General features: G+C 38.2%; 1 protein-coding gene across 11 annotated transcripts in view; it reads left to right on the top strand.

Moving 5' to 3' along the window:
• tjp1a (tight junction protein 1a) overlaps nt 1–26359 on the top strand; it is a 155590-nt gene that overhangs the window by 29433 nt on the left and 99798 nt on the right. For all 11 annotated transcript variants that reach the window (XM_054771566.1, XM_054771576.1, XM_054771568.1 and 8 more), the window contains exon 2: nt 7241–7454. In XM_054771566.1, coding sequence (XP_054627541.1) covers nt 7241–7454 — 214 coding nt within the window. The remainder of the gene's footprint in view (nt 1–7240; nt 7455–26359) is intronic.

The raw sequence follows: 26359 nt of genomic DNA, 5'->3' as shown, positions 1-26359 counted from the left end.
TCTTTATTTTGCCTTACAGCCTCTTGTTCCCTCATGTTTTATTCACCTGTCTCCTTTTGTTACATCTATCTTGTTTTAATGCTGCAACTTTAGCTTTTGACTCTGTGAGTGTGTGAAGTCGAGTCAAACTTTCACAGTTTTGGATGCATGGCTATCACATGACCATCCTGGTCCGCCAAGCTTATTCAATCACATTTTAGCAAAGTAAGCATTAATATACAAAGTTATCGGAATAAACCATAAGGGGCGTATTTAGTCATTCGGGGGCCCAAGACAAACCCAGTCATTGGGGCCCTCCACATTCTTGTACTGCACAGGCAAAAGTTTTATTCAATTTTTTATTGTAATTGATAGAACATTAAGCAACATTTAATATGGTTTACCGCTTTAATACTCGCATCTTTGTGTTGAAATGCGTCAACTACTGCATTCTCCGCGTCTGACACTGCTGCTGTCGTCGTGTGTCAAGGTTTGTCGTGACTGTAAACAAGGCAAACTGTAAACTCTATTTTGTTTTCCTTAAGCGGAGCTGAGAAGAAAGAAGCACAACAAAGAAGAAGAATAGCAAAGAGTGAAGTTGATACTAACAATAGGCTTTTTTATTCACATCGCGAAGCTTTTTTCTGGAAATATATGACGTCTTAGCATATCTAAATGTGTTGCTTTGCAAAATATCAAAGTGGCAAAGTTGCAACCTTTCATTTTTTCAGTATGTGGCCCTCCGTGGGAAAAGTTTGGACACCCCAAGCTTGTTGTACAAACGCGCCAATGCAAAAAGGCAGTTTTCGTTACAAGTCACTGGGGGAGAAGAGAGGAACCTCCGCACATCTTTGCTGTGTGTGTCCTAATGAAGATACGACACACCGGCCTTGTCCCCGGAGTGCCTGCTAAACTCCACCAGCTCTGCTAAGTGCTCTCCGTGCGAACATCTGTCATAATAAAGTGCGTTAGCTCATACGTTTAAAAGCAATGAACCCAGGTGCTCCCCTATTTCATCACCTTTACCTCGCAGCGAGGGGGCCTTTTAAAGAGCTACGGACGCATTAAGCACAGCGTCGACCGCTCTGCAGGGGATCGGTAAAAAACACCTTAAACTTCAAACCCATGCAGTCATTGTGCAGCCCGTGCTAACAGTTTGTTGCAAAGGCACCAATTATATCTGTATTCAGTTGATTTGAATACATTCTAAGCATCTTCTATCAGCCTCAAGCCCCGACATTACACTTTAATGCGATGCCATAAGACAGTATGTGCTTTACCATGATTCCAATGCCATCTGACAGGAACATGTACACATTTCTGTGATTCTGCGTAATTGATGAGGTTTGCTACTGACCTGTTTAATCCAGGGCAGGAGGGAAATACTCTATTTTGGGCAAAAGTCTCATGTAAAATTCATGAACTACTTTTCACTGCTGTCAATGTTTCTTTTTATTTCTGTATTTCCGTGCGGCAAGATGCGCGCTTTGTTGTTTTCACTAAAGAGGTTGCTTCGGGGACACACTCTGAGTGCACTCCAGCGCTGTTTGTGAGTTCCTGTTTATTCCTCCACATGCAATGAAAGAGTTTTTTTTATTAACTTGTAACTGCACGGGCAGCACGACAAAATATAGCTGTCCGAAAAAAACAAAACAAAAAAAGAATCCCTCGTGATAAATGAAGTAAATATATTATGTGCAGCGGTGACCAAAGTGACCATGACGGCCCACGGATGGTTTTTTTCATAGCTCTCGGCACATTGTAAACATCCATTTAACCAAGAAAACAACACTAAAAATGGGAAAAAAAGAGCAATAATTGGACAAGAATGAAAGCAATATATTAACAGTGCAAAGCAGGGGTGTCCAAATTACAGCCTGCGGGCCGAATGCGGTAGTTCCCGTTTTTAGTAGAACATGTTTCTTAATTTTTCATGTAGACCTTGGATGTCCAAAGTGTGGCCCGGGGGCCATTGGCGGCCCGTGGGTGTTTTTTTTATTAGCTCTCGGTACATTCGACACATACAATTAATCAAGAAAAAGGAAAAAGACAACATTAAAATTGAACAAAAGACCAGTCACTTTTACAAGAATAAAAACAATATATGAAGAGTGCAAAACAGGGGTGTCCAAACTACAGCCCGTGGGCCAAATGAGGCCCACCATCGGTTTTTAACAGGCCTGTATCAAAGTCTAAAAATAGAATGGACCACGGCCCACGGGCTGTATAACATGTTTTGTACTTCTTAGTTTAAACACCAGGTGGCGCTACTGTCTTGAACAAAGCACCGACTCAACACGGAAAACGTTCACAGAATTGAAAATAGTTCAGGGTAACCAGCGATGGCAGAACCAAGAGACCCCAAGTCGGCCAATGAAAACGGAATCAACTGTCAAACGTGGAATCTCGCAGAAATTGACATCATGAGGAACGTTTGTGTGCGGGAAATATCAACACTGAGAAGTCACTTGCTTTGAGGAACGAAAGCTAGGGATGTGCGGATCGACACTGAAATATCGATACTTCCGAAACCAGCTCTTCATGCACTGACATCGATACTCAAATCTTAATATGGATACTTTTGATACTTCAGCCATTTGAGGCAATGTTTGTCTGAAACGTCTGTCTGTTGAAATGTTGACCGATTGTAAATGGAGCCATGTGTGAATTGTAAATAAAGTTTTCATTCTTATAGGAGTTTTTTATAAGTAATCATTTATTTTAATGGTTTTATTATTGTACTTACTTTTTATTGTTTCAAATACTTTTAATTTTACTATTTAATTGATAAATTAATTCAATGTCTTGTATTATTTATGCTATATGAAACTATATGACTGTTTTTAGTAGCACGTTTTTTCATTCTTCATTTGGACCAGGGGTGTTCGAAGTGCGGCCTGGCCTTTTTATTGGACCACGGCACGTGGCAAGAAATTTAATTAAACCAAAAAAAAAAAAAAAATGGGGAAAACAGCATTACAGGCACTATGTAAAGAAATCATTTCGCTTCGCTTTTCAGTCGGGTGGGAAAAGTTTGGACACCCCGGGTGTAACCCCTCCCTCCCTATCCCTCGGTGTCGACACATATGACACCACACATTTTGACCCCCCAAAAAAATAAACAGACCAAAAAAAAAATCTGCCTCACTCACTTCAAAGAACCGGCCCCCGTTGTTCGCTTCAAAAAGTCGACTCTCAGGGGCCGGATCATTTGCGAATGACACATCACTAAGCAGTATAGATTCACTGTCCTTTATTGTCTTACAATGTCCTTGCTGTGAATGTTTCGTTTGAGCACCATTGTTATCAAGCACCGCCTTAATGGTATTGGGCATGGAATTGACCAGAGCTCCATAGGTTCTTTTCAGGAGTCCTATTCCACTCCCGCATGATGGTATCACAGAGCAGGTGGATGTTAGTCACCTTGCACTCCTCCACCTTCCGCTTGAGGAAAACCCCCAAGGAAAAGTCTTAATTTGACGAAAGTAACATCATTATATTATGAGAAAAAATAAAATCATTTTAGTAGCATAAAGTTGAAATATTCAAGAAAAAGTTATTATAAAAAAAGCCATAGTTATGAGAAGAAAAGTTACAGGAAGAAAGTTACAGAAGATGGAAAGTTGGGGGGAAAAAAACAACAAAAATTGAAAAAAACAGTTGTAATTTTCCAAGAATAAATAAGAGAAAAAATTGGTATTATAGCGAGAAGAAAAGTCGTAGTTTTACGAGAATAAAATCACAGTTTTATGAGGAAAAATAATGTAATTTTAAGAGCACAGAGTTGCAATATTCACGAAAACAACCGATTTTTTTTTATAAAAGTCGTAATATGACAAACAAAAAAACTAAATAAAGTTGTAGTATTTGGAAGATTAGGTTGGAGAAAACTTTATAATATTACGGGAATAAAGTCATAACATTATGAAAAGAAAATGTATGAATGATTATTTAAGAAGAAAGTTGAAATATTTGGAAAATTTAAAAGTACAACAGTTTGTCACTGGCGGCATTGCACGCTACCCGGGCCAGCGAACGCAAAACAAGGTAAAATTTTAGCATACATTTTGGGTGTTAACCAAAAACGCATTAACCGTGCCGGACATTAACCGAGGTACCACAGTACAACAGTTTGATACTCGCGCAACTCCACACCAACCAGGCGAGCGAACGCAAAACCAAGGCAAAATTTTAGCATACATTTTGGATGTTAACCGAAAAGCGTGCTAACCGGGGCGGACCTTAACTGAGGTACAACTGTATGTATTTAGGTAAAGTTAACAATATGCAATAGCACAGGGAGCTACGGTGTATGAGGTCATGTGCTGGGTCTTTGTGCTCGGGCCCTAATTAATAATAAAAATGCAACGCAACAGTCCATCTTTGATGTAAGTCATCTTAAACAACACCAGAACTAAACATTCAATGATGCTTATTGTTGGGAAAAAAACACCCCTGGTTTTTAAAGAGCAGACTGCAGGTTTGGTTTATTGGGCATTATAAGATCAGTCTGTGGAAACCAAAACGTTTATCCAGTAGACATGACAGTGGCACACTATCATGCAAGATGACACGATCAAGGCGAACATGAGCTCAGTCCCACGCGTCTTTATATTAAATACAATCCTTCCATACAATTTGAAGTACCCTGAATAAAACAAACGCGTATGAATATTTCATTCACCGCTCGCATTAAAGCATCGCTTCTTGTGACCAAAGCCGCAAGTCCATGTGCTGACATGCAGTCCCAACACAGCAAGCGGCTTCAACCTCAGCAAGCCTCAATGATGCCTCATTGCTGCCTCTCACAGTTGCAACTTGAGCTAAACTCTTCTGCCACAACCCTTTTTCCCCCGTGCAAAATTATTATTGCAACCTTTTTATGGCTGTCCAGAAATGATAGCCTCCAATATGACTCTTTAATATCAATAAGCAGGCCAAGTGCTATCAGCATTGTAGAAGGAGAATTTATTGGAGGACCGCTTTCCTTGAGGCACAACTTGCCAGAACCAAATTTGATGCTTGCTTTTATTTTTGTGTGTCGGATTACTTGTTTTTCAAATTGAAGTAAAAAGTAAGATCAATATATTTGGTTACAGCACTGGACTCTGTCATCAACGAGGAAAATTGACAAAGAGCCTAGGATAAAAGTACACAGAGTCTATACAGCAGTTGCCGCTCCCCTCCAAAAAGTGAAAGCTAAGCTTGAGTGTCTGGAAATTGTGGGTGAGAGACTGGCTCAAACTGGTTGTAACTATGCTGATAGTGTGTCTGTTTACTATCTTCTCCTCCCAGTACTGTTCCATGAGTTATCTGTGTGTGTTGTGCAACTTTAGTTGTGCTATGTGAGTGGGGTGTTCCTATGGGAAGCTATTAGACAGAACTACACTAAACTGTTGTAACGACTCTACAAGTATAATAATAATAGCTTACAGTTCATCCTACAGGCCACCAAAGTGCCCGCAGGGGCACTCATGACAACTTTATTGTTGTCATAAATAATGACATATTGTAGTGTCAGAGACTAGACACACAGGCCCACCTGTGTGAGTGACTAACTATGCTGACAGTGTCTGTTTACTATGTTCTCCTGTCAGTGCTTGTCCATGAGTTATCTGTGAGTGTTGTGCAACTTTAGTTGTGCTGTGTGAGTGTTGAAAGTCACAATTATGACATAAGAAAGTCATAGTTATGAGATAAAAAGTCGAAATTATGAGATAAAAAGTTGCAGTTTGTATCTCATAATTTTGACTTTTTATCTGATAACTTTGAGATTTTATCTCATAATTTTGACTTTTTAATTCATAATTATGACTTGCTTATTTTCTAATTATGTTGTTTTATCTCATCATCTTGACTTTTTGTCTCATAATTATAACTTTCTTATCTTATAATTATTACTCTTTAGGTCATACTTTAGCCTTTTAATCTCATAATTTCCACTTTTTTTAATCTCATAATTTTCTTATCTCGTCATTACGACTATTTGTCTCATAATTATGATGTTTTGTTTTATCATTTTATCATTTTGCCTTCTAATCTCATAATTTCGATTTTTTTAATCTCATTAGTATTACTTTCTTATATCATAATTACGACTTTTTATCTCATAATTTCGACCTTTTATCTCATAATTATGACTTTCTTATCTCATAAAATTTGGACTCTTTATCTCGTAATTTTGACATTTTATCTCATAATTATGACTTACGAATGGGTGATTTTTTTTTCTTTCAGTGGCGGAAACGGACGTCCATAAGAATTTGAGTATTTTCCTTGTAATACAAAAAAAAAAAAAAAAGTACTATTCATGTTATTGTGATAGATAAGAACGATTATAAATAATTATTGCAAGGCCAAAGGTTGGTTATATCAAGCATTTCACTTATTAAGAAACACATTTCATTTATTGATTATGACCGATAAACTATTGCCCAACTGATATACAGTAATGACTTACACATTGTGCAATTCAGTCACATTTTTTAATCCACTATTTATGTATTATCATTATTTGATGTTGCCCCACAAATTCAAAATGATCCCTTTTTATTGATTTTGTTGTTTTTTGTATTTCTCTATTTAATTTTTTGTAGTTTTTTTGTAACATTTATTTGAACCTGAAAACAAAATTTAGTCCTATTTTACTTTGCAATATTGATTATTTAGAATTTTTCTCTTCCGTTTTCTCAAAACAGCCTTCTTTTCACGCAGGAAGTGAACAAAATTCCATTCACAAAATGCAAGCAGGTGAAATATTCTAAGTGGTAACGTATAAAAGTTATGCCACGGATGAAATGGAGAAGGGGTGTGGTTCAATACGCTCTGCTTCTTCCTTCCTTCCTTTTCAGACGTGTTTAATTGTGCAAATGTGATGTCTGAAACAAATAAACCGTACCATACCGTACCGTACCGTACCGTACCGCTGTGACCTAGTAATAGAAGGCAAGTGGACGCTCCGTACCTTGTATCCACCTGCAGGCTACCCCACTGACATTCAGCCCAATTACTCACACTTGCTTGACTGTCACCACACCCACCAGGAGAGGATGTCCTTTAAGAAGCCATCAAGTGGAGTTACTTTGATCCTCCAAGCATCTTCAGGTTTTTCTTAGAATATGCTGCCGGCACTGAAGATTGCACTTCCGTATGTGGCATTTATGTGGACATGGATGTGTTTGTGTGAGGTTGTTCCGTCCGGAAGCTTGCGTTCCTAAATCCATTAATCACATTTCGTACTTTCTTTGTGTTCTATCTGCAGGGTAACCCCGTCAGACGGCGAGACGTCACCCTCTGGTGCTCCTGACGCTTCAGATGGGCCTATAGGTGCTACTGGGGGTGCGGGTGCCATGGCCATGCCTGCCACATCCACCCTCTCCCTGCCCATGAGCCAGGGGAAACCTTCCTTGCGTCGAATTAAAGGCCGCATTCACCGCAGCAAGAGCCTAGACAGCATGGATCTTCTTGATGCTAACGTAAGTGTGACTATTTATGGAGTTGCTTAGTTCTTAGCAACTTAGCTTAGCTGAGTGGTCTTCACGTGTTTTTATTAGATAGTCATTTTAGAGACAAAAGTCAATCCATTTAATACATTAATCATTCGTTTAAAGGAGACATATTATGCACATTTTGAAATGAAATCAGTTTCTGGGTGTCTTAATATCATGTCTAAAAAATGCTTAGGGCAACAGCATACTTAAAAGCCTCTAGTAAAAGCCTAGTTCGGAGCAGCCTGCTTTAGTGTCGGCCCAGTGCGAATAAGCGTTGCCTTCCCATGACGATGAAAGTAGAGAGACAGAGAGCAGGAGGAGACTCATGGATAGAACAGGATGTGACTGAATGCTTAGTTGTTTACGAACTCTGCACGTAGGTAAAGTTTGTACTCGGGGTGTAATGGTATGGCATCCTCACGGTTTGGTACGTAGCCTGGTATAAAGGTCACGGTTCGGTTCATTTTTGGTGCAGTACGAGGACAAAATGTGTACCGAGTGGGAAGACGGTACAGAGTTTTCTGTACAGCTGCTAACCGATTCAATCTAGATATGAATGCATGTATTCATTACACCCTTAGTTGGTATGCGTTTTCCTGTCTGTGGTGGCTACACTGTATGCTAATGAGTGTGTTTACAGCATGTGCTGGTTGTCATAATCTAACATTAAATGCAATTTCAATAAATGCAAGTTAGATACAGTTGTAGGTGTGCTCATGTTTGCTCTATGCCGAACGCTACCTTGGTTACCTACGCATTGCATATTAGCCAGATCACACATGGCGTGACAACCCGCAGGATGGTCCAAAAGAGTGAGCTTATTCCTCTGGAAGATGTCCTTTGTCAGGCGGGCATTGTGAACTGCAGTATTGTCCTGTTGAAAAAGTCACAGACAAGGGCCTTCAGTCATGAGGGATGCCCCCTGCAACATCTCCATCTGCTGTTTGACGCCCCTGCGCAACCTGAAGCTCCATTGTTCCATTGAAGGATCATGATGGCGCCCCCTCCGCTGTGCCGTGTCAGGTGGGATGTCCATGGAGCGTTTATTTTTGAAATTATAGATTATCGGAGCGATTTTGAATGTTATCGGATGCATCGGTATGACGTCATAATTCTCTCATTTCGGCCCGATAATTAGTGGTGCGATAATTATCGTGCATGCTTACTTTAAAGGTAAATATGTTTTAGCGTACAGCACAAAGGGTGAAGTTGTGATCACTGAACTGCAGCTTGAACATGCGATTTTGTTTTCACTCACACACACACACACACACACTCGCGCGCGACACAATGACCTTTGGTTATGCAAGGTTTCTTAGGCTTTCAGATGAGCACGTTTTAACACATTCCACATATGCCTCTCTCTCTCTATGACTGGTTTACTCTCATGAAAAGTATTAATCTGATATATGATTGGATAAGCCGCTTGACGCTAAAAAGCCTTACTAAGTCTGGGATTGTCCATTGAGCTCCACTCTCTCCACCGCCGTCAGTTCATGCCTACGTGTGCATGCGTCCGCGTGTGTGTGTGTGTGTGTGTGTGTGTGTGTGTGTGAGAGGGCTGTTTTGGGAAAGCCACCAACAGTTTATAGCCCAAAAAAAGCAAGCCAAATTGCAACTAATGCAGGCATGCAGTCTGTGGTGATGCTAGGATACTCTTAAATGTAACTCCTGCACAGCAGTCAATGTCTCACTTATCTTGACCCTTTGTAGATGTCTCCTTGAATATTCATTCACACTGTGACACTTCCTCATCCACTCCCATGCTTCCTCTTCATGTGGACAGGTTGTGGCGTGCGTGTGTGTGAGTGTGTGTGTGCTCGCCGGGTGTTCGGTATGTAGCTTCTTCATAGGTCGTCAGTGTGAGAGTCAGACTTGTTATGACCACGTTTAAGAGACAGCATTTGCAGTCCACACGACTTAATGCATCACTGATGAGAAGGAAGGTTGAAGGCGGACAGAAGAACTTGTACGACGTGTGCAGGGGGGTGGCAAGCCAGGGACACGCTCCGAGATGACACAGCACTGCCACCCTCAATGATGTGATGCGCACAGACGCGCGCACAGACATTTTATTTCTAATTTTAAGATAGCTAAAAATATCTTTTCTCCAAACCAGTTGCATGCACGCGCTGCTGCTGCATGATAAGTTGGCAGTGAGCCTTGTGGCCTACATCACGACTGTCTTGATGAACTTTGCTGATGCAACTTCAGGAAGGATAAACGTTAACTGTAACTCCCCTTCCCCTTTCTACATATTTATTGTGCTTATGCTGCATTCAGCTGAGCAATAATGCCGTCACATGTACTCTCTGTCTGCAACTCGCTGTGCCGGACCGCATTTATTTCTGCTAACTTTCTTGTAATTTACATTTAGGGTTTTTTTCAAAGGCAGTACGTTCGGTCTTCAGGTTTTAGGTACGCTTGTGATTCAGCATTCACGGCCCTGCAAATTTGTGGATTTTTGGTTTAAAAGTATTTTATTTAAATTTTTTATTTTTGTACAAAAATACCGTAATTTCTGGTGTATAAGACTCACCAGTGTTTTAAGTCGCACCCACAAAACAGATTTGTACATACAGTATGTAAACCGCACCGGACTATAAGACGCACATGTCCACATCATAAAAATACACTGTTGCACGCACAAGTCTGTGAGGACCAGGCAGCCAATCATGAGCTATGAGAAAACTCACAACGAGCTCGTCAACCCATCGGAAATCGCAGGAGATCATTACTCAATATAACAGTCTGACTCGCTGTGTTGTCTTACAAAAAAACGCTAAAATCATCACACAGCAGCTTAACACTCAAAAGGTATGCCTAAGAAATATACAATACAAGTGCCAATACGAGTTTAAAATAAAAAACAACTATTTTAACTTCTTCCCCATTGTACATTTCATCCAGCAGAGGAGTTCATTGGCCAATGGCTGCCATGGTAGCCACCAGAGGGAGCTCATGAGCTCATCATGAGTTCCCTTATAGCTTGTGATTGGCTCCTGCCAAAAAAAGAGGTACTGAGCGGCACAGTATTTAAACGATTAGTAGTAGTTCTGAAGTGTAGGAGATGTCATGAGATTAGAACAGGGTCACAAATTAGTATTGCTGTATAAACCGCGGGGTTCAAAGTTTACGAAAAAAGGAGCGGCTTATACACCGGAATTGATGGTGGATTTTTTTTCCAGAGGAAACACATGTCATTCATATTAAAGCCCGTTTCCGCGAGATATTACGTGCATTCTTAGCTGCCTCTTTTTAGCTGTTTCTATGTATTTAGAACGCACAGAAAAGAGAAAGACGTGTGTTCTTGTCTCACGTAAGGATTGTGGATGATGGGCAGAATTCCTTTAACAGTTTGAACTTTTTGTTTAGGGTTGTGTCACACAATGAAATGATCATCAAAATCAGTTTTCCTGAAATGAGTACATGTAGCTATTAAGTGTTCCGACATAGACTTTATTTTTACGACTCTGTCCTGCAAAACATTTCCCGGTTTGATGCGGATGCTGCAGACCGGTGCTTTGGCAGGCGTCACGACGAGGACGGGCCATTTTGGAGCGAGAGCAATCAGACTTCCCAGTTTTATCTTTCAGGACTATCCTTGAGCGAGGACGCTTTCAAACACGGGCTCAAGAGAACCTGCCAATTCCTGTCTGAAGTCAACCTCCCTTCCTGCATTGACATGCTTGTTTCCACATACACACAACATGCTGTTCCCTGCATTCGTCTTGTTTTTGTTTTCCACTGAGATGACATGAGACTGAATGTAAGGACCAGCCACAGTACGCCTCCTTGTCCGTACACAACACGGAAGATGCAGGCTAAAAAAAGCTTCTGTATCTTTTTCGTCTCCCTCACATGTTATGTTACCCAGATGCAATAGCTCCTCTTCTCCTACCTTCCAGTAACCTACCACATGTTTTCCATGGCTAGAAGTCTAGGGCATGAATAATAGATGGAAGAAATGATCTACTTCATAATGCAGTGTTTTCTTTCTTTTACTTGCAGCTATTTTTGTGTAATAAAAGAGCCCAGTGACAGCTGGGGGGGGAGACTGAGAAGTCTATACTTAAACTGAGTGAACTCATCAGGGATTTTAGATGTTATTTATTTAATTGGCTCTTATTTGTCATCTAATACACAATCTGTGCTTCACTCCGGGCCAAAGGGATTTGTTCCAAACAGCAATTTTATTGGCTCGGCGGATATGTTTGAAGATATTATACATGTGTATTCCTCTTCCTTTGAGCTGAAGACTTCAGTATGCTTCATGTTTTTGCCCCGAATGCCAGAAATGTATTTTCTTCATTTGGTAGTTTTCAGTGGGTATACAAGAGCTGATATAGCAGCTGCCGCACCCCCCCAGAAAGTGAAGCTTAAAGGGTCTCTGACATGATTTGTCAACTTTGCTTAACTCATTCAATCCCAGCCATTTTCCAAAAGACAACCCCTTCAGTTCGGGCCATTTTAGACGATTTTCACTGATCTTTCAAGGCACACAGAATATTGTGTTCTATGGCTATATAAACATGGAACCTAACATCTTATCAAATGTACTTCTGCCACCTTGTGGCCGTTTTTATGGCTTAAAAGTGCTCTGAAATGTTAATGCATTAGTGGAGAGTTGCATCATCACTTCTTTTTGCCTCTTGCGCAAAAAAACGTAAAAGACACATAAATACATTGTTGGGATCGGGCCTTTGGGATTATAGAAATGTATAAGTACGTCTTTGGTATTGACATTTTTGGTATTGAAATTTTTTTAAGCGAATGGTAAATTCGCAAAATATCACATTTATAGTTCATGGCACCATCCATGACGAGCTAGCTCTCGCTGTTCAGTCTCATTTCCAGAAGTGACGCGATCAGAGTACTATCACTAAAAAAACATGGCGGTGTACGTCACAGAGGATGTTTACAGTCATTATAGCAAAGATTTGAGTAATGTGTCAATAGCTTTTGAGGAGAAAAGAAGGGAGAAACAAATGGAGATGAAATAGAGAACTTTCAGAACATGGACTTAAGCCTTAAGACATGGAGATGAAGATTGGTTGCCTTCAAAACACAGAATGGTAAGTGTAAATTACTCTGGAGTTGCTTATCCTTCAATTATTGTTTTAAATTGGCTTCTTAATGAGCGTAAAGGGGACTTTACAGCCTGATTTATGTTATATTTCATCACAGCCGCTGCCTCCCCCCACAGTAAACATACAGTACATAGCGCTATGAAAATATATTTATATAACATATATAATGCTTTCCAGCCTTGTTGCTATCATGGTATAGTAAACAAGCGATTCTGTGGCAACTTTGACAACGTCGTTCTTCTTGTCTTTTTTTTCCTGTGTACCGGTGGGCTAGCACCCTTTTTCAAAACGCGTTTATACCGTACTTTCAAGCCAAATGCTTCTTGTAAAGGAGTTCCTTCATAGCAGTCATCAGTGAAATGATCACTGCAAAGAACAGAACTCGAGGTTGTCCCTTGTTTTCTGCACTTGCTTTGTCCATTTTTGTCTTAAACCTTCCTCTTTTGGAAACAAAAACAAACTCACAGTGTCACTCGGATGGTGTGAACATCCAGCAGCAAGACAACATTTTGACATGACTACTGTTTTGATGATAATATACTGAACCAAGTGGACCATCTACCTCGAGAAGCGTTTGTTTACTCTGCTTTAGCTGAGAGGTGTCACCTCGATGACCTCAGTTCCGGAATGGTACTGAACAGCGCCGGCTAGTTTGTCCTGTGGGGCGCCATCAACTATAAATGTCATTTTTGTGAATATTCTGTTCACTTTCAAAACTTTAACAATGAACATAATTACAAACAATATATAACATATTTAAGCAAATTTGATAAATCATGTCAGGGACCCTTTTAAGTTTGTGTAGAAGTGAGAGTTAAGCTTGTGTGAGTGAGAACGATGCATTTGTTGTGTGTGTCTCAGTTCGTGAGACCAGTTTGATACCACTGATTTTGTTTCAAATCCACTACTGAGCAAAATTCAGGCTGGTATCGGTGTTACCGATCCGATACTCTTTGCAAATTCACCTTATGGTGTCTGGCAAAGTTGTGCATTTCATATCATTGCTTAAAGAGTCTTGCATTTAATGAAGTTTTTGATTAAATAAATTTAATTCTTAAATTTAAATTCATTCAAGCCATTTATTTTAAAATAAATGATTCGTTATTAAGAACTACGATGAGAATGACAACTTTATTCACGTTTCAGACAAGCATTACCTCGAATGACAGAAGTAGCAGAAGTATTGATATTTTGAGATGAGAATTTTCTAATTAATTCTTTGTTTTCTCACAATTACGACTTTTAATAATTTTTCTTTAATATTTAAACTTTTATGCTACGAAAATGACATTATTTTTCTTGATAATGTTATTTTGTTCTTGTAAAATTGCACCTTTTTTTCTCGCTAAATTACAACTTTTTCCCTTAATATTTTGACTTTATTCTTGTAAAATTACTGCCGATTTGTCTATTTTTGCTTTTGTTGGCTTTTTTTTAGTTTTCTGGTTAAATTATATTTTTAGAATGTGCCACGGGCCAATAAAACAACAGCTGCAGGCACTTTGGACACCACAGGTGTAAATGTTGACCCCAGAGCAGAGAAATGAGTCACAGAGGTGGAAGTTAACAGTCTTTGATACAAAAGGTTAAAAAAAAAAAAGAAGTGGAAGTGCCGTATGGTTGGTGTGTGTTTTGAATCTCTTTCATTTACAAAAAGGTTAGAAACAAACTTGTTTTTTCTGATGAAAGACGGGAGTCTAATCTTTCTTTTGGTAGCTTCCATGTTTATATACAATACAATATCCTGTGTGCCTTGAAAAGATCAGTCCAAATCGTCTAAAATGGCCGCTACTGAAGGGGTTGTCTTTTGAAAAATGGCTGGGATTGAATGAGTTAATATTTTTGTTGCAAAATTACCGCTGATTTTTCCATTTTTGCTGTTGTTGTGTCATTTTTCCTTTTAGTTTATGTTTTTAATTATATATATATTTTTTTAAAGGCACAATTTTTATTTCAAAAACAGCCTCCCGGGCCACACTTTGGACGCTCCTGAATTATATCCAATGTGCAACTCTTGTTTACTGTTTGCTGATCACTACTAGCATGTAGCCGTTTGGGGCGGGGGCGGGTTTCTTTGCAGTTATGAGCGGTTCCGGAGCCGACCTTCCAATCCTGACCAATCGTAACAATAGTAGGAGACTGTGGAATCGGAGCGTGTCGGCCGAGAGGCGAAGAATGCAGATTTGCCATGTACACAACTTGATATTCATGGAGTATTTTAAAAAAGAAAGTATCACCAAGGCTCCACTGTCGTAGAGGAAAAAAATATGGTAATTTGCCTTCTTTACTTTCTTCTAAGTGTTTGATCGCTGAGTTAATGCATGCCATCCCCAACAAGCACTGAATGTCTCTCGTTAATTGCATCTCACATTAACCAGCAGCAAATCTATTGGCTTTGGCTTTCAGGCTCCCGGCGGCTTTTGAGTTTGATCGCAGCGATTTATTAGCCGTTTAAAGACACAGAGTCCTCTGCATAATGACACACTCCCTGCCCTCACATTAGATCATCCCGCAGCACCGTGCATCCGTAATGTCGGGCAGAAAGGGCAGGAAGAATCAATTTTGGCTCTATACATAGATGAAGCGATGATCTATGACATGCACAGCAGCCTGTAAGTGAGAAGGCCTTATTTAACACAGGGTCACATGAAGGCGGGCACGTGAAACGAATCGATCATTCCGGGTTTGAAGGAACGGCTGAGGTGGTGGCGGCCTGCATACATTACAGGAAGTGTGTCTTCATGTGGTCGGCTGTCCTCTGCATGATATTGATTGGTCGCAATAGGGAGTTTGCGGGTCAGCATTTCTCAAAAAAGGGAAGACGACAGCGGAGGAAGTCATGGAGGATTTAGCGGACTGGAAGACGGAGCGAAAACTAATATCGGTGGTATTTTTAATATGACTGACAGAACACCAGCTGGTTAGAGATGACCTACTGCGTTCTTGTAGCGCTTCATTAGCATTTCTGTGTCGTTAATTGGCAATGGTGAGTCATTCAAAGTGATGACTTTATTGATGAATTTCAATACAGTCTTATCGGCTCACGGTGAAGCTCTGCTTAACCATCTGGGGTCCCCGAGGACTTTTTTGTCTTTGCAGGTAAATTCTTGCTTGTTTTTTTGCTCAGAATTTTGTTGTGTTGCTCCATATGGCATGATTTCTCCAAAGATGTTTTTAAAAAATAAATAAATAAATTAGTTCCTCGGTCAACCAGACGCCCAGACCAAATGACAAAAAAGTCTACTCCCGAAAACGTAACAGATCAATATTTCTTCTCCTTTTTAGTCTTAGATTTTTCAATCAACTTGAATTCTAATAAAAAATACCAAACACGTAAGTAGTTTTTATGATTTTAACCCTCTCAGTGCTCATTTGATGCAATGATGTCACTGAAATACATATAAAATGGGTTGATGCTCTGTTGTTGTTTTTTTTTTGCACCCTTTCACCAACTGCACTATTTTCAACAAAATGAAACCTTGAAATTTTGAAAAATGGTGCTTATAATGGAAGTCAATGACACTCTTTTGTCCTCTAGGGACCCGAAAGGGTGGGAAAATTGGAATCTGACCCTGCAGAAAAAAATCCAAAAACATCAAAATCAATTTTACTACTAAGCCTGATCTTTGACACAGAGCCCCAGCCCCCCAACATTTATTACATGATAAATAACTCATTTTGTTTGCATTTTTCTAAGCAAAAATAGTGACATCACTGAATCAAATGGGCATTTACAGGGTTAAAATAATATAAATATTTACATGTTTACTATTTTTTTATCTGAACTCAAGTTGATTGAGAGATCCCAAAAAAAATAATAATCTGTTATGTTTTTGTAGCGTTTTTTGGGAGTAGGCTTTTTCGTCCTCTAGGGAAATTAAAGGGATCCCTTGTAGTCGACCATATTTAATATAGAAAAATGTGCCCCTGTCACGTTTCCAGTTTCCATGAAACTATGCGGAGGTTTGGCACATGTCCCGAGGAAGCACCCATTAATATTTGGAGCAAATCCAGATAAGAATGCAAGTGAAAATGGAACTGGAGTGAATTTACGCAAAGTAGGATTACTTATTTATAAATGAAATACTTTCACAGAGCATAAAAACCTGTTTATGACCTTCTAAATACGGTTTTTAACATTATCAGAGCCCTCTGGATATAAAATAACACCCCTATGGTCAACTTTACACTCATCTTACGCAATATAGTAGATATAATTACAGAAAATAAGCAATTTAAGACATAAATAAGACTTGTGCTCGCGTGTGTTGCTGTAAATGTGTTCCGGTGTTGGACAGGAAGTGACGTTGGGGGTTCAGAGTTGAGTTTTATGGTGTGGGTTACGGCCGCAACCGTGGCCCGTGTTAAGGATTATTGTGAGATCATTCAAACCTGCAATAAAAGCCTGTTGATCAAGTCTGATGCCAACATCACAGTCACATTACTGACACCTTAAATGCGTCTTCTGAATGCCTTATATTTATGTTTTACTTCATTTCACCATTTTTATGCTCGAAAATGCTTCACTGAGGCAAAACATACGTAAAATTTGCTGAAATATGCCTTTTTTTAAAACTAACAATAGCCGTATTCATCCACAAAACAGCATGATTTATTAATTAATACATTTTTGAAAAATGGATATGATAGAGTGAAGCTGTGAAATTCAAAGTGCGAAGTAGCGAGGGGTCACTGTCCTGATACCAATAAGAAAATATTGCCAATACCAATACCGATACCAATGAATAAATACAGGACTAGTATTGCCAATGCAATACCGATACCAAATTTTAAAAAACATATGTTAAATTTGCATATTCATTGTATTAATATATAATATATAATATATAATATATAATATATTACAGGCATATTTTTTACTAATAATAGGCCATATTCAACCACAAATTTGTTAATATATTTCTTAAATAATTAACAATATAATTGTGTATAAAATTAATATATTTTTGAAAAACAGCTTTAGTACGGAGCCCCGTAGGGGACATGGAGAAAAAAAAAATGATGGTTAAAGAAAAAAAAAAAGGCAACACAGACAAACAGCTACAACCCAGTTTTGATCAACACGAGCCGTGTTCTGTGCAGTCTGACTTATATTGATCTCTGTGAGAAGCCGGCAGCGAGACCGGAGCGCAGGGACCGTCTACAAATGTCTTCCTTTTGTTCTGTATTATGGGTTGGCTTTTTTTTTTTTGCTGAACATGCCAAGGCTGACTCGTGACTTCATGCAGTGTTAAGGTAATGTAATGTCAACGTTTTGTGTCATGACTGCCGCCTAGTGACCAGAATACGAAATATCACTTGAATTTCATTTGTATGCTTGAAAATTCTTCATTTAGGTAAAATTGCTATCATTTAAAATGAGTACGTTACTTTAACATATACTGTATATATAAATAAAATACTTCTTTGTGAGATAATACGAAAGAAATCTATCTGCTATGGCAGCGACACTGATTGGTTCCACAAACCATACATACAGTGGTGTGAAAAAGTGTGTTTGTCACACTTAAAACTTTCAGATCATCAAACAAATGTAAATATTAGTCAATGACAACACAACGTAACACAAAATGCAGTTTTTATATTAAACTTTTTATGATTAAGGGAGAAAAAAAAAAACCTACATGGTCCTGTGTGAAAAAGTGATTGCCCCCTAAACCTAATAACTGGTTGGGCCACCCTTAGCAGCAACAACTGCAATCAAGCGTTTGCGATAACTTGCAATGAGTCTCTTACAGCGCTGTGGAGGAATTTTGGCCCCCTCATCTTTGCAGAATTGTTGTCATTCAGCCACATTGGAGGGTTTTCCAGCATGAAGCGCCTTTTTAAGGTCATGCCACAGCATCTCAATAGGATTCAGGTCAGGACTTGGACTAGACCACTCCAAAGTCTTCATTTTGTTTTTCTTCAGCCATTCAGAGGTGGACTTGCTGGTGTGTTTTGGATCATTGTCCTGCTGCAGAACCCAAGTTGGTTTCAGCTTGAGGTCACCAACAGATGGCCGCACATTCTCCTTCAGGATTTTTTGGTAGACAGCAGAATTCATGGTTCCATTTATCACAGCAAGTCTTCCAGGTCCTGAAGCAGCAAAACACCCAGACCATCACACTACCACCACCATATTTTACTGTTGCTATGATGTTCTTTGCGGTGTTAATTTTACAGCAGATGTAATGGGACACACACCTTCCAAAAAGAGTATCTTCCCAAAGGTCTTGGGGTTCATCAAAATTGAGACAAGCCTTAATGTTCATTTTGTTCAGCAGTGGTTTTCGTCTTTGAACTCTGCCATGCAGGCCGTTTTTGTCCCGTATCTTTCTTATGGTGGAGTCATGAACACTGACCTTAACTGAGGCAAGTGAGGCCTGCAATTCTTTGGATGTTATTGTGGGGTCTTTTGTGACCTCTTGGATGAGTCGTTGATGCGCTCTTGGGGTCATTTTGGTTGGCCGGCCACTCCTGGGAAGGTTCACCACTGTTCCATGTTTTGGCCATTTGTGGATAATGGCTCTCACTGTGGTTCGCTGGAGTCCCAAAGCTTTAGAAATGGCTTTATAAGCTTTTCCAGACTGATAGATCTCAATTAATCTCAGTTAAGTTATGTTTTAAAAGGGGGCAATCACTTTTTCACACAGCGCCATGCCGGTTAGAATTTTTTTTTCTCCCTTAATATTAAAAAGTTTGATCTAAAAACTGCATTTTGTGTTTAGTTGTGATGTCACTGACTAATGTTTGTTCAATGATCTGAAACATTTAAGTGGGACAAACATGCAAAAAAAAATACAAAATCAGGAAGCGGGCAAACACGTTTTCACACCTATGTTGATATATTGTGTAAAATATTGCACTATGCTCAAAAGTCCAATTTCTTGGAGTCACTTGGAAGTCATGAAAGCATTTGCCACCTCAAAGATCAATGCAGTATTTTTTTTTTTTTTAATAAATTCATGAAAATGTCTGCAAGTCCTCCCCTGCCCATGGTGCACCCGTCAGCCATTTTTCATGATAATCACCCAAGCAGTTCAACAGGCAAAAAAAAAAAATTCTTGGAGTCGCTTGGAGGGCACGAAAAGAACATTTTCCACCGCAAAGATCAGTAACGTATTTCTTCATAAATTCCTGAAAACGTCTGCCCATGGTACACCCCTCTGACATTTAGTAAAGTCATAAATGTTGAGGTTTAGATGTCATTTCATGAGAAAATAAACTACAAAGTCCCAGGACACCAAAATACTTTCAGCAGACATTTCATTAGGTACATAATCATAATCCATTACTCTGAATGGACAATACATTCAGCCATGCATATACAGTAAGACTGTATTGCTTTTACGCAGGGGCGTCTAATCTTTTCCACCAATGAACACATACAGAAAAATCAAAGGATGCGGGGGACTGCTTTGACATTTTTAGATATATTTTTGAATTGACATAAAGGCAAAAAATATATATTATAATTTTTTTTAATATTTCAGCTTTCTTCATAAATAATTACATTTTCTTCTCATAACATCGTAACTTTCACCTCAATTTTACAAAAATGGCAGCTTTATTTTGTTTTGTCTGTTTGTCATATTACGACTTTTCAAAAATAAGATATTTTTTCTTTAATATTTCAACGCTATTTTATCATTTATCATTGTTCCTCATAATATGACAAGTTTATTCTCATAAAACTGCGACTTCTTTTCCTCGCTAGAATACGACTTTTTTTTTTCTTTAAATATTTTCTGGTTTTCATTTTTTTGACAGGTTTTTTTTTCTATTTCTGGTGCTGTTGTTTTTTTTTTTTTTCCAACTAAAAATTACATTATTGTGACTTTCTTCTCATTAGAATACAACCTTTTTTCTGTTAATATTTTGACTTTATTTTGGTATAATTGCTGCTGTTTTTTTAATTTTTTGCTGTTTTTGTACATTTTCCAACTGTTTCAACTTTCTTCTTTTAAATGTTCTTGTCGTAATATTATGACTTTAATCCCATAATATTAGAACTTTTTCTCCAACCTAATTTTTCAAAAAAGTTTGAAAAAAGTTCAGTTTGTCTTGTTTGTTTGTCATATATATATATGTTTTACTACTTAAAAACAACAACATCTTTTTACTATAATATTTCAACTCTATGCTAAATTTACATCATTTTTCTTCATAATATTTCAAGTTTCTTCTCATAAAATTGCAACTTCTTTTCCTCGTTAGAATACGACTTTTTTTCTCTGAATATTTTCAGTCTTTCTTTTTTTTTCTATTTCTGCTGCTGTTGTTGTTTGGTTTTTTTTTCAATTTTCCAACTTTTTTTTGGTTAATTTGCTTCTCGTAATTATGACTTTACAACTTTTCCGTAACCTAATTTTCCAAAAATAGAATATAATATACAAGTATAATACAATAATATAACAATATTAGTTGTTTGTTTTTCGTAATATTACAACTTTTAAGTGCGTTTTCCTTTCATATTTCGACTTAATGCTTCTAAAATGACGTAATTTTTCCTCAAAATATTAATATAATATGACAATATTTTATATTTTTGTATTGCGACTTTTTGTCTTTAGACTACAACTTTTCTCTCTTCATATTTTGACTTTATTCTTGTGAAATGACTGCTTATTTGAAAATTATATTTGTAGAATGTGCCCGGGGGCCAATATAAAAAACAGCCACGGGCTGCAGATGGCCCCTGGGCCGCACTTTGGACACCCCTGCTCCATTAACTGTGTCGGCTTGCCTAACTGTGACGAATGGGTGCACGCAGACGCATCAGACAAGCAGTTAGGAGTATTTCGTGTGTAACGTGGAAGGAAGCCAAGGTTGCTTTGAGGGCCCCTGGTAAAGTCACGTATCCTGTTCCACTGTTCCAGCACTCCCCGAGTGGCTTTTTTGGCTTCTTTTTCTCATCGAAATGGACCACCAGAAATGCGAAACTTCGTAAAGCGAGCCACCCCTTGAGGAAGTTGCCCTGCCAACCGGCGTCCATCGTCACTGGAGACTCAAGTGAACGGTGAAATAAAATAATGGGCCAAATAGCCCAGAAGCAAATGGGTTCATGAGAGCGGATGGACGCACGGAGACGGTCGCTTCACGTGCAGAAGGGGAAGGGGGTGGCTCTCAGGATGGATTGGTCACAAGCCAGGGGCGCTGCTGTGCGCCATTAGGATCAAGGTTGCTATTTCAGAATGCTACCTGCTGAGGGATGTGCTCTACTCACGCTTTGATGGCCTTTCCCGCCCAACACCATTAAACAAGGCTGAGCTGGCCAAGGATGAATCCTGGTTCCCCATCATCACCGCGCTTCATTTTAGTATTCATTTATGCCTTCATTAGCATTAGTGCACATTTCTGTCAAACCCAAACCCAATAAAACAGCACTAAAGCTATTTTATATGGCATTTTTCACCTGAGCTTTGCCCTTTAGTGGAATCACACAGCTGGAAATGAGGCCGTAAAAGAGAATAAATACTCAGCGTCTTGTGCTGATGTTGTATGTGTGAGATGGTGGAACATCAAACACTTATTGGTTAGTTAGTGGATGTTAGTGACGATTGCCCCCGACTGCAATTTGGCCACAGTGGCCTTCAAGCGTGTTTTGATGAAGAGGAGCAGGAGAGAGGAGGGAGGGCGTTCTTCTTTTTGATGGAAGGAAAATGAGTCAGCATTCTTGTTGACTGACCTCCACAATGCAGGGTTGCAACTGACCTCTGGGGGTCACATGCAGCTGTCACGTAGCTGAGCGCTTAGCGGGGGTCATCACGGAGTCTTTCAAACAGAGATGCGGGCGTCTTTTAGACCAGGGGTGTCCAAAGTGCGGCCCGTGGGTGTTTTTTATAGTGGCCCGTGGCCACATTCTAAAAATGGAATTTAACAAGAAAAAAAAAAGAAAACAACAGCAATAATTTGAAAGGAATAAAGTCAAAATATTAAGAAAAAAATCAGGAAAAAGTTGTAATTTCATGAGATTAAAATAATATTATGAGGAAAAATAATGTTATTTTAGTAGCATAAAGTTGTGAATATTTTTTTTAATTTAAGTCATAATATTAGGAAAATCAAACAATAAAGTTTTTAAAAATATTTAGGGAAAATGTTGTAATATTATGGAAATAAAGCCAAAACATTATGGGAATAAAGTCACGATTATACGAGGCAAAAATTTACAAGAATAAAAATGAAATATTTACAAAATATAAAAAAAAGCAACAGCATGAATGGAGAAAAAAACAGCTGTAATTTTCCGAGAATAAAGTCAAAATATTAAGAGAAAAAAGTTGCAATTTCATGACAATTAAGCAATATTATGAGGAAAAATAATGTAGTTTTAGTAGCATTAAGATGAAATATTAAAATAAACAAACCATAATGTTGTAAAAAAAATATTAAGAGAGAAAATGTCATGCCTGCAGGACTGGGGCGAGCGTCTACTGTCCTGCGCCCTTATTTTGGCAGGCTGCACCTTCTTCGGGGAGGAAGTGGCAGCCACGTCACGCCCGCTGGCTGCACAGCTGTGGACAATTATCGTTCGTTGCTATTAAAAGGGCGGCGCCGTCGTACGTGCGGCGCTGGTTCATTGCCTTTGTTACCCTTGTTCCTCGTCCTCGTCCTCGTCCTCGTCCTCGTCCTCGTCTCCGTCTCCGTGTCGGTGCTGTCACCAAAAGTTACTTACCTGGACTACCGGTACCCTGTTCACCGAGCCCTTTTTCCTCTGTCGCTTTTTGTTTGTTTGTTTGTTTGTTTGTGCGACATTAAAGGTTTTTTTGTTTGCAAGCCGCCGCCTCGTCTCTGCATACTGGAGGTCACGCACTCGACAGCCTCAACTCGTGCCTGACAGGTTTAATCTTACAAAGAAAAAGTTGTCATTTCATGACAATAATGTAATATTATAAGGAGAAATATTTTTTAGTAGCATAAAGTTAAAATATTCAAGAAAAAATGTCTTTTTTAAAAGTCAAAATATTTTGAGAAACAAACCGTAAAGTTGCAATTTTTGGAAAATTAGGATGGATTTTAGTGAAAATGTGAATAAAGCGATAATAATACGAGGCAAAAATTTAGTTGAAAATATTTCGAAAATATAACAAAAAAAATAGAAAAAACATTTTGCGAGAATAAAGTCCAAATATTATGAAGAAAAATAATGTCATTTTAGTAGCGTAGAGCTAAAATGTGAATGAAAAAAATAAATTTTTTTAAAGTTGTCATATCATGAGAAACTAACCAAACAATAAAGTTGTCATTTTTGGAAAATTTGGTTGGGGAAAAAGTCATAATATTACAAAAATAACATCGAAATATTATGGGAATAAAGTCATTGTTAGGGGAAGAAAATTTACAAGAAGAAAGTTGAAATAGTTGGAAAATTTAAAAAAAGAGAGAGAACAGAACAACTGTAATTTTATGAGAATAAAGTCAAAATATTAAGAGAAAAAGTTGTCATTGAAAGAGGAAAAAAGTCACAATTCTGTCATAATTATGAGAAAAAATAATGCCATTTTAATAGTATTTCACCTATAAAGAATCTCTTATTTCCAAAATAAATTAGAAATGCAAAATAAACTGGTATGGTATAAACCAGTGGCGTCTAATGTGCGGCCCGCGTGCCATTTGCAACCCGTAGTTTGTTTTTAATAACATGCAACACAGCCCGCATCAGGAGAGTGCAGAAGATAACATATTACAAAAACACTGAAACAAATGAAAGAAACTAAACAGAAAAAAAGAACTTAAATTTAATTCATCAAATTAAATGAATAATGTGTAAAGAAAAATAATAAACAAAAAGGTAAATATAAAAGTGGTCCCCCACATTTTTTTATTTTTTATTTTTCTGGATAGATAAATTCCCTCCATGGAAGAAGTTTGGATGTCCGTGATATAAAGCACAGTGCAGAGCATACAGACATACAGTACATAGAACATAGAAGTCATTGTAGCTAGAATATACAGAACATATACAATGAGGTACTTGGGCCGCTCAAAAGTAACATTCTACGAAAAGAATAAAGAAGAAAAGAAGGGGGGAGTATAGCACAGTAATAATAAAGTTGTAATTTGACTATAATAAAGTAATATTGTGTGGCAATTTTGACTTTCACTTGCCAAAATGAAGACTTTATCCTCATAGAATTAATTTATTCTTGTAAAATGACCACTTTTTCCCCCTCATAATCCTACAAATGTATTTTTGTGACACTTTAAACTCCCAATAACTCACAAACCTACTTTTCTTGAACTGACCTTTGTGTGACAACACCGTATGAGATATTTGTATTTGAAGTTTACATTGGACTTTAAGTGTAGTTTAGGAACTTGGTAATGATATTTGATTTTATGTGCACAGAATGGACAATATGAAACAAATACTTTGGCATGTGAAATCATTTATTGTGACATTTCTGTATCTGTCACTCAGCAAGTTCATCTGTTTTATTTACATTTGTTTATTTATTTATACACACACACACACACACACACAATGTCATTAATATTCATATTCATTCATGCACATTTCTTTGATAATCCTATTTACATTGTTTTTTAATGCACCGGTAATGAGCATGTAAATAAGCCTAAGTATGGTAGTACAATATGGACTAGCATGAATGTAACTGACAATGGGAGTGCAATTGTGTGTTGTGTTGCTTGCTTTCAGTCCGTTTCCATCATCAAAACCTCCTACTGCCTTTTAGAACAGTACAACACATTATTGGTACACTTAAATGACCGCTAGGAGCGCTGTTGCTGCATTGTGAACGACACTCATCTCCAGTCTTTGTACAAAAACAAACAATGACAGATGTTGTCCTGCAGAGGGCGGAGTTTCCCCACTAACTATCGCAGCACTGCCAGGCAGCAGGCCACCAATCACCTCCATTTTCATCACCTCATGTGAAGAAAACGCGGTTTGGCATCAAAAACAACAGCGCACATAAATGAGATTTTTGTTTGTCTGCCCTTTTATCTGCCTGTGAACCTTCCAAGATCGCTTAAGTCATAGCGCCGTGTGTCATAGCAAGACAAAAAGCCTCATCTCTGTTCACAATTCTGCATGTATTTTGCATGCATGCGATATTTAATATTCACAATAAGCACAGCGAAGCTACAGTAGACGTCGCACTTCAGGCGTGAACCCGGGACGGTTCCCTCCCTCTGGGACCGAGTCAGGAAAATGTAATTAACTGAAATTGACATTCCAGAACGGCCCGCTGGGGATGCCGCTATCAAGCAGATCCGTGTATCATCAGCAAGGATGGACACGAGACAAGAGAGCGAGATGGACACTGATTCATCTGGACGACGGGGACATGGATGTGGCCTTTAAATGGGGACACTCAACAGTGGATGTCCCGCGCATTCACGACTTAGCATTCAAAATTAACAGTTTTTTGATTAAAGAAAAAAATATATATATATACCTATTTTTTAATATATAAAAATTATATATATATCATTTTTCAATAGTTTTTTATTTTATATATACAGTATGTTTTAAATATATGTTTTATATATACAGTATTTTATATATATTTATATGTTTTATGTGTTATTAAATATTATTTATAAAAAATATATATATATTGATTTTATCTGATATTTTTTGTAAAAAAATGATATATATACTGTATATATATATATAAGCAAATATCAAATGTACAGCATACATGTACAGCCGCCCACAATTTTTACATGTTTATGTCTTTATGCTTCACTCCACTCACGTTTTTTTGCCAAGCGATGAGATTTCGGACTTTGTTCAGCAGTCCTTGAATGCACCATAGTTGCGGT

Source organism: Dunckerocampus dactyliophorus, chromosome 3, assembly GCF_027744805.1.
Source record: "Dunckerocampus dactyliophorus isolate RoL2022-P2 chromosome 3, RoL_Ddac_1.1, whole genome shotgun sequence".
Lineage (NCBI taxonomy): Eukaryota > Metazoa > Chordata > Actinopteri > Syngnathiformes > Syngnathidae > Dunckerocampus > Dunckerocampus dactyliophorus.
Note: the sequence above shows the minus strand (reverse complement) of the source record. Positions and strands in the feature narration are given on the sequence as shown.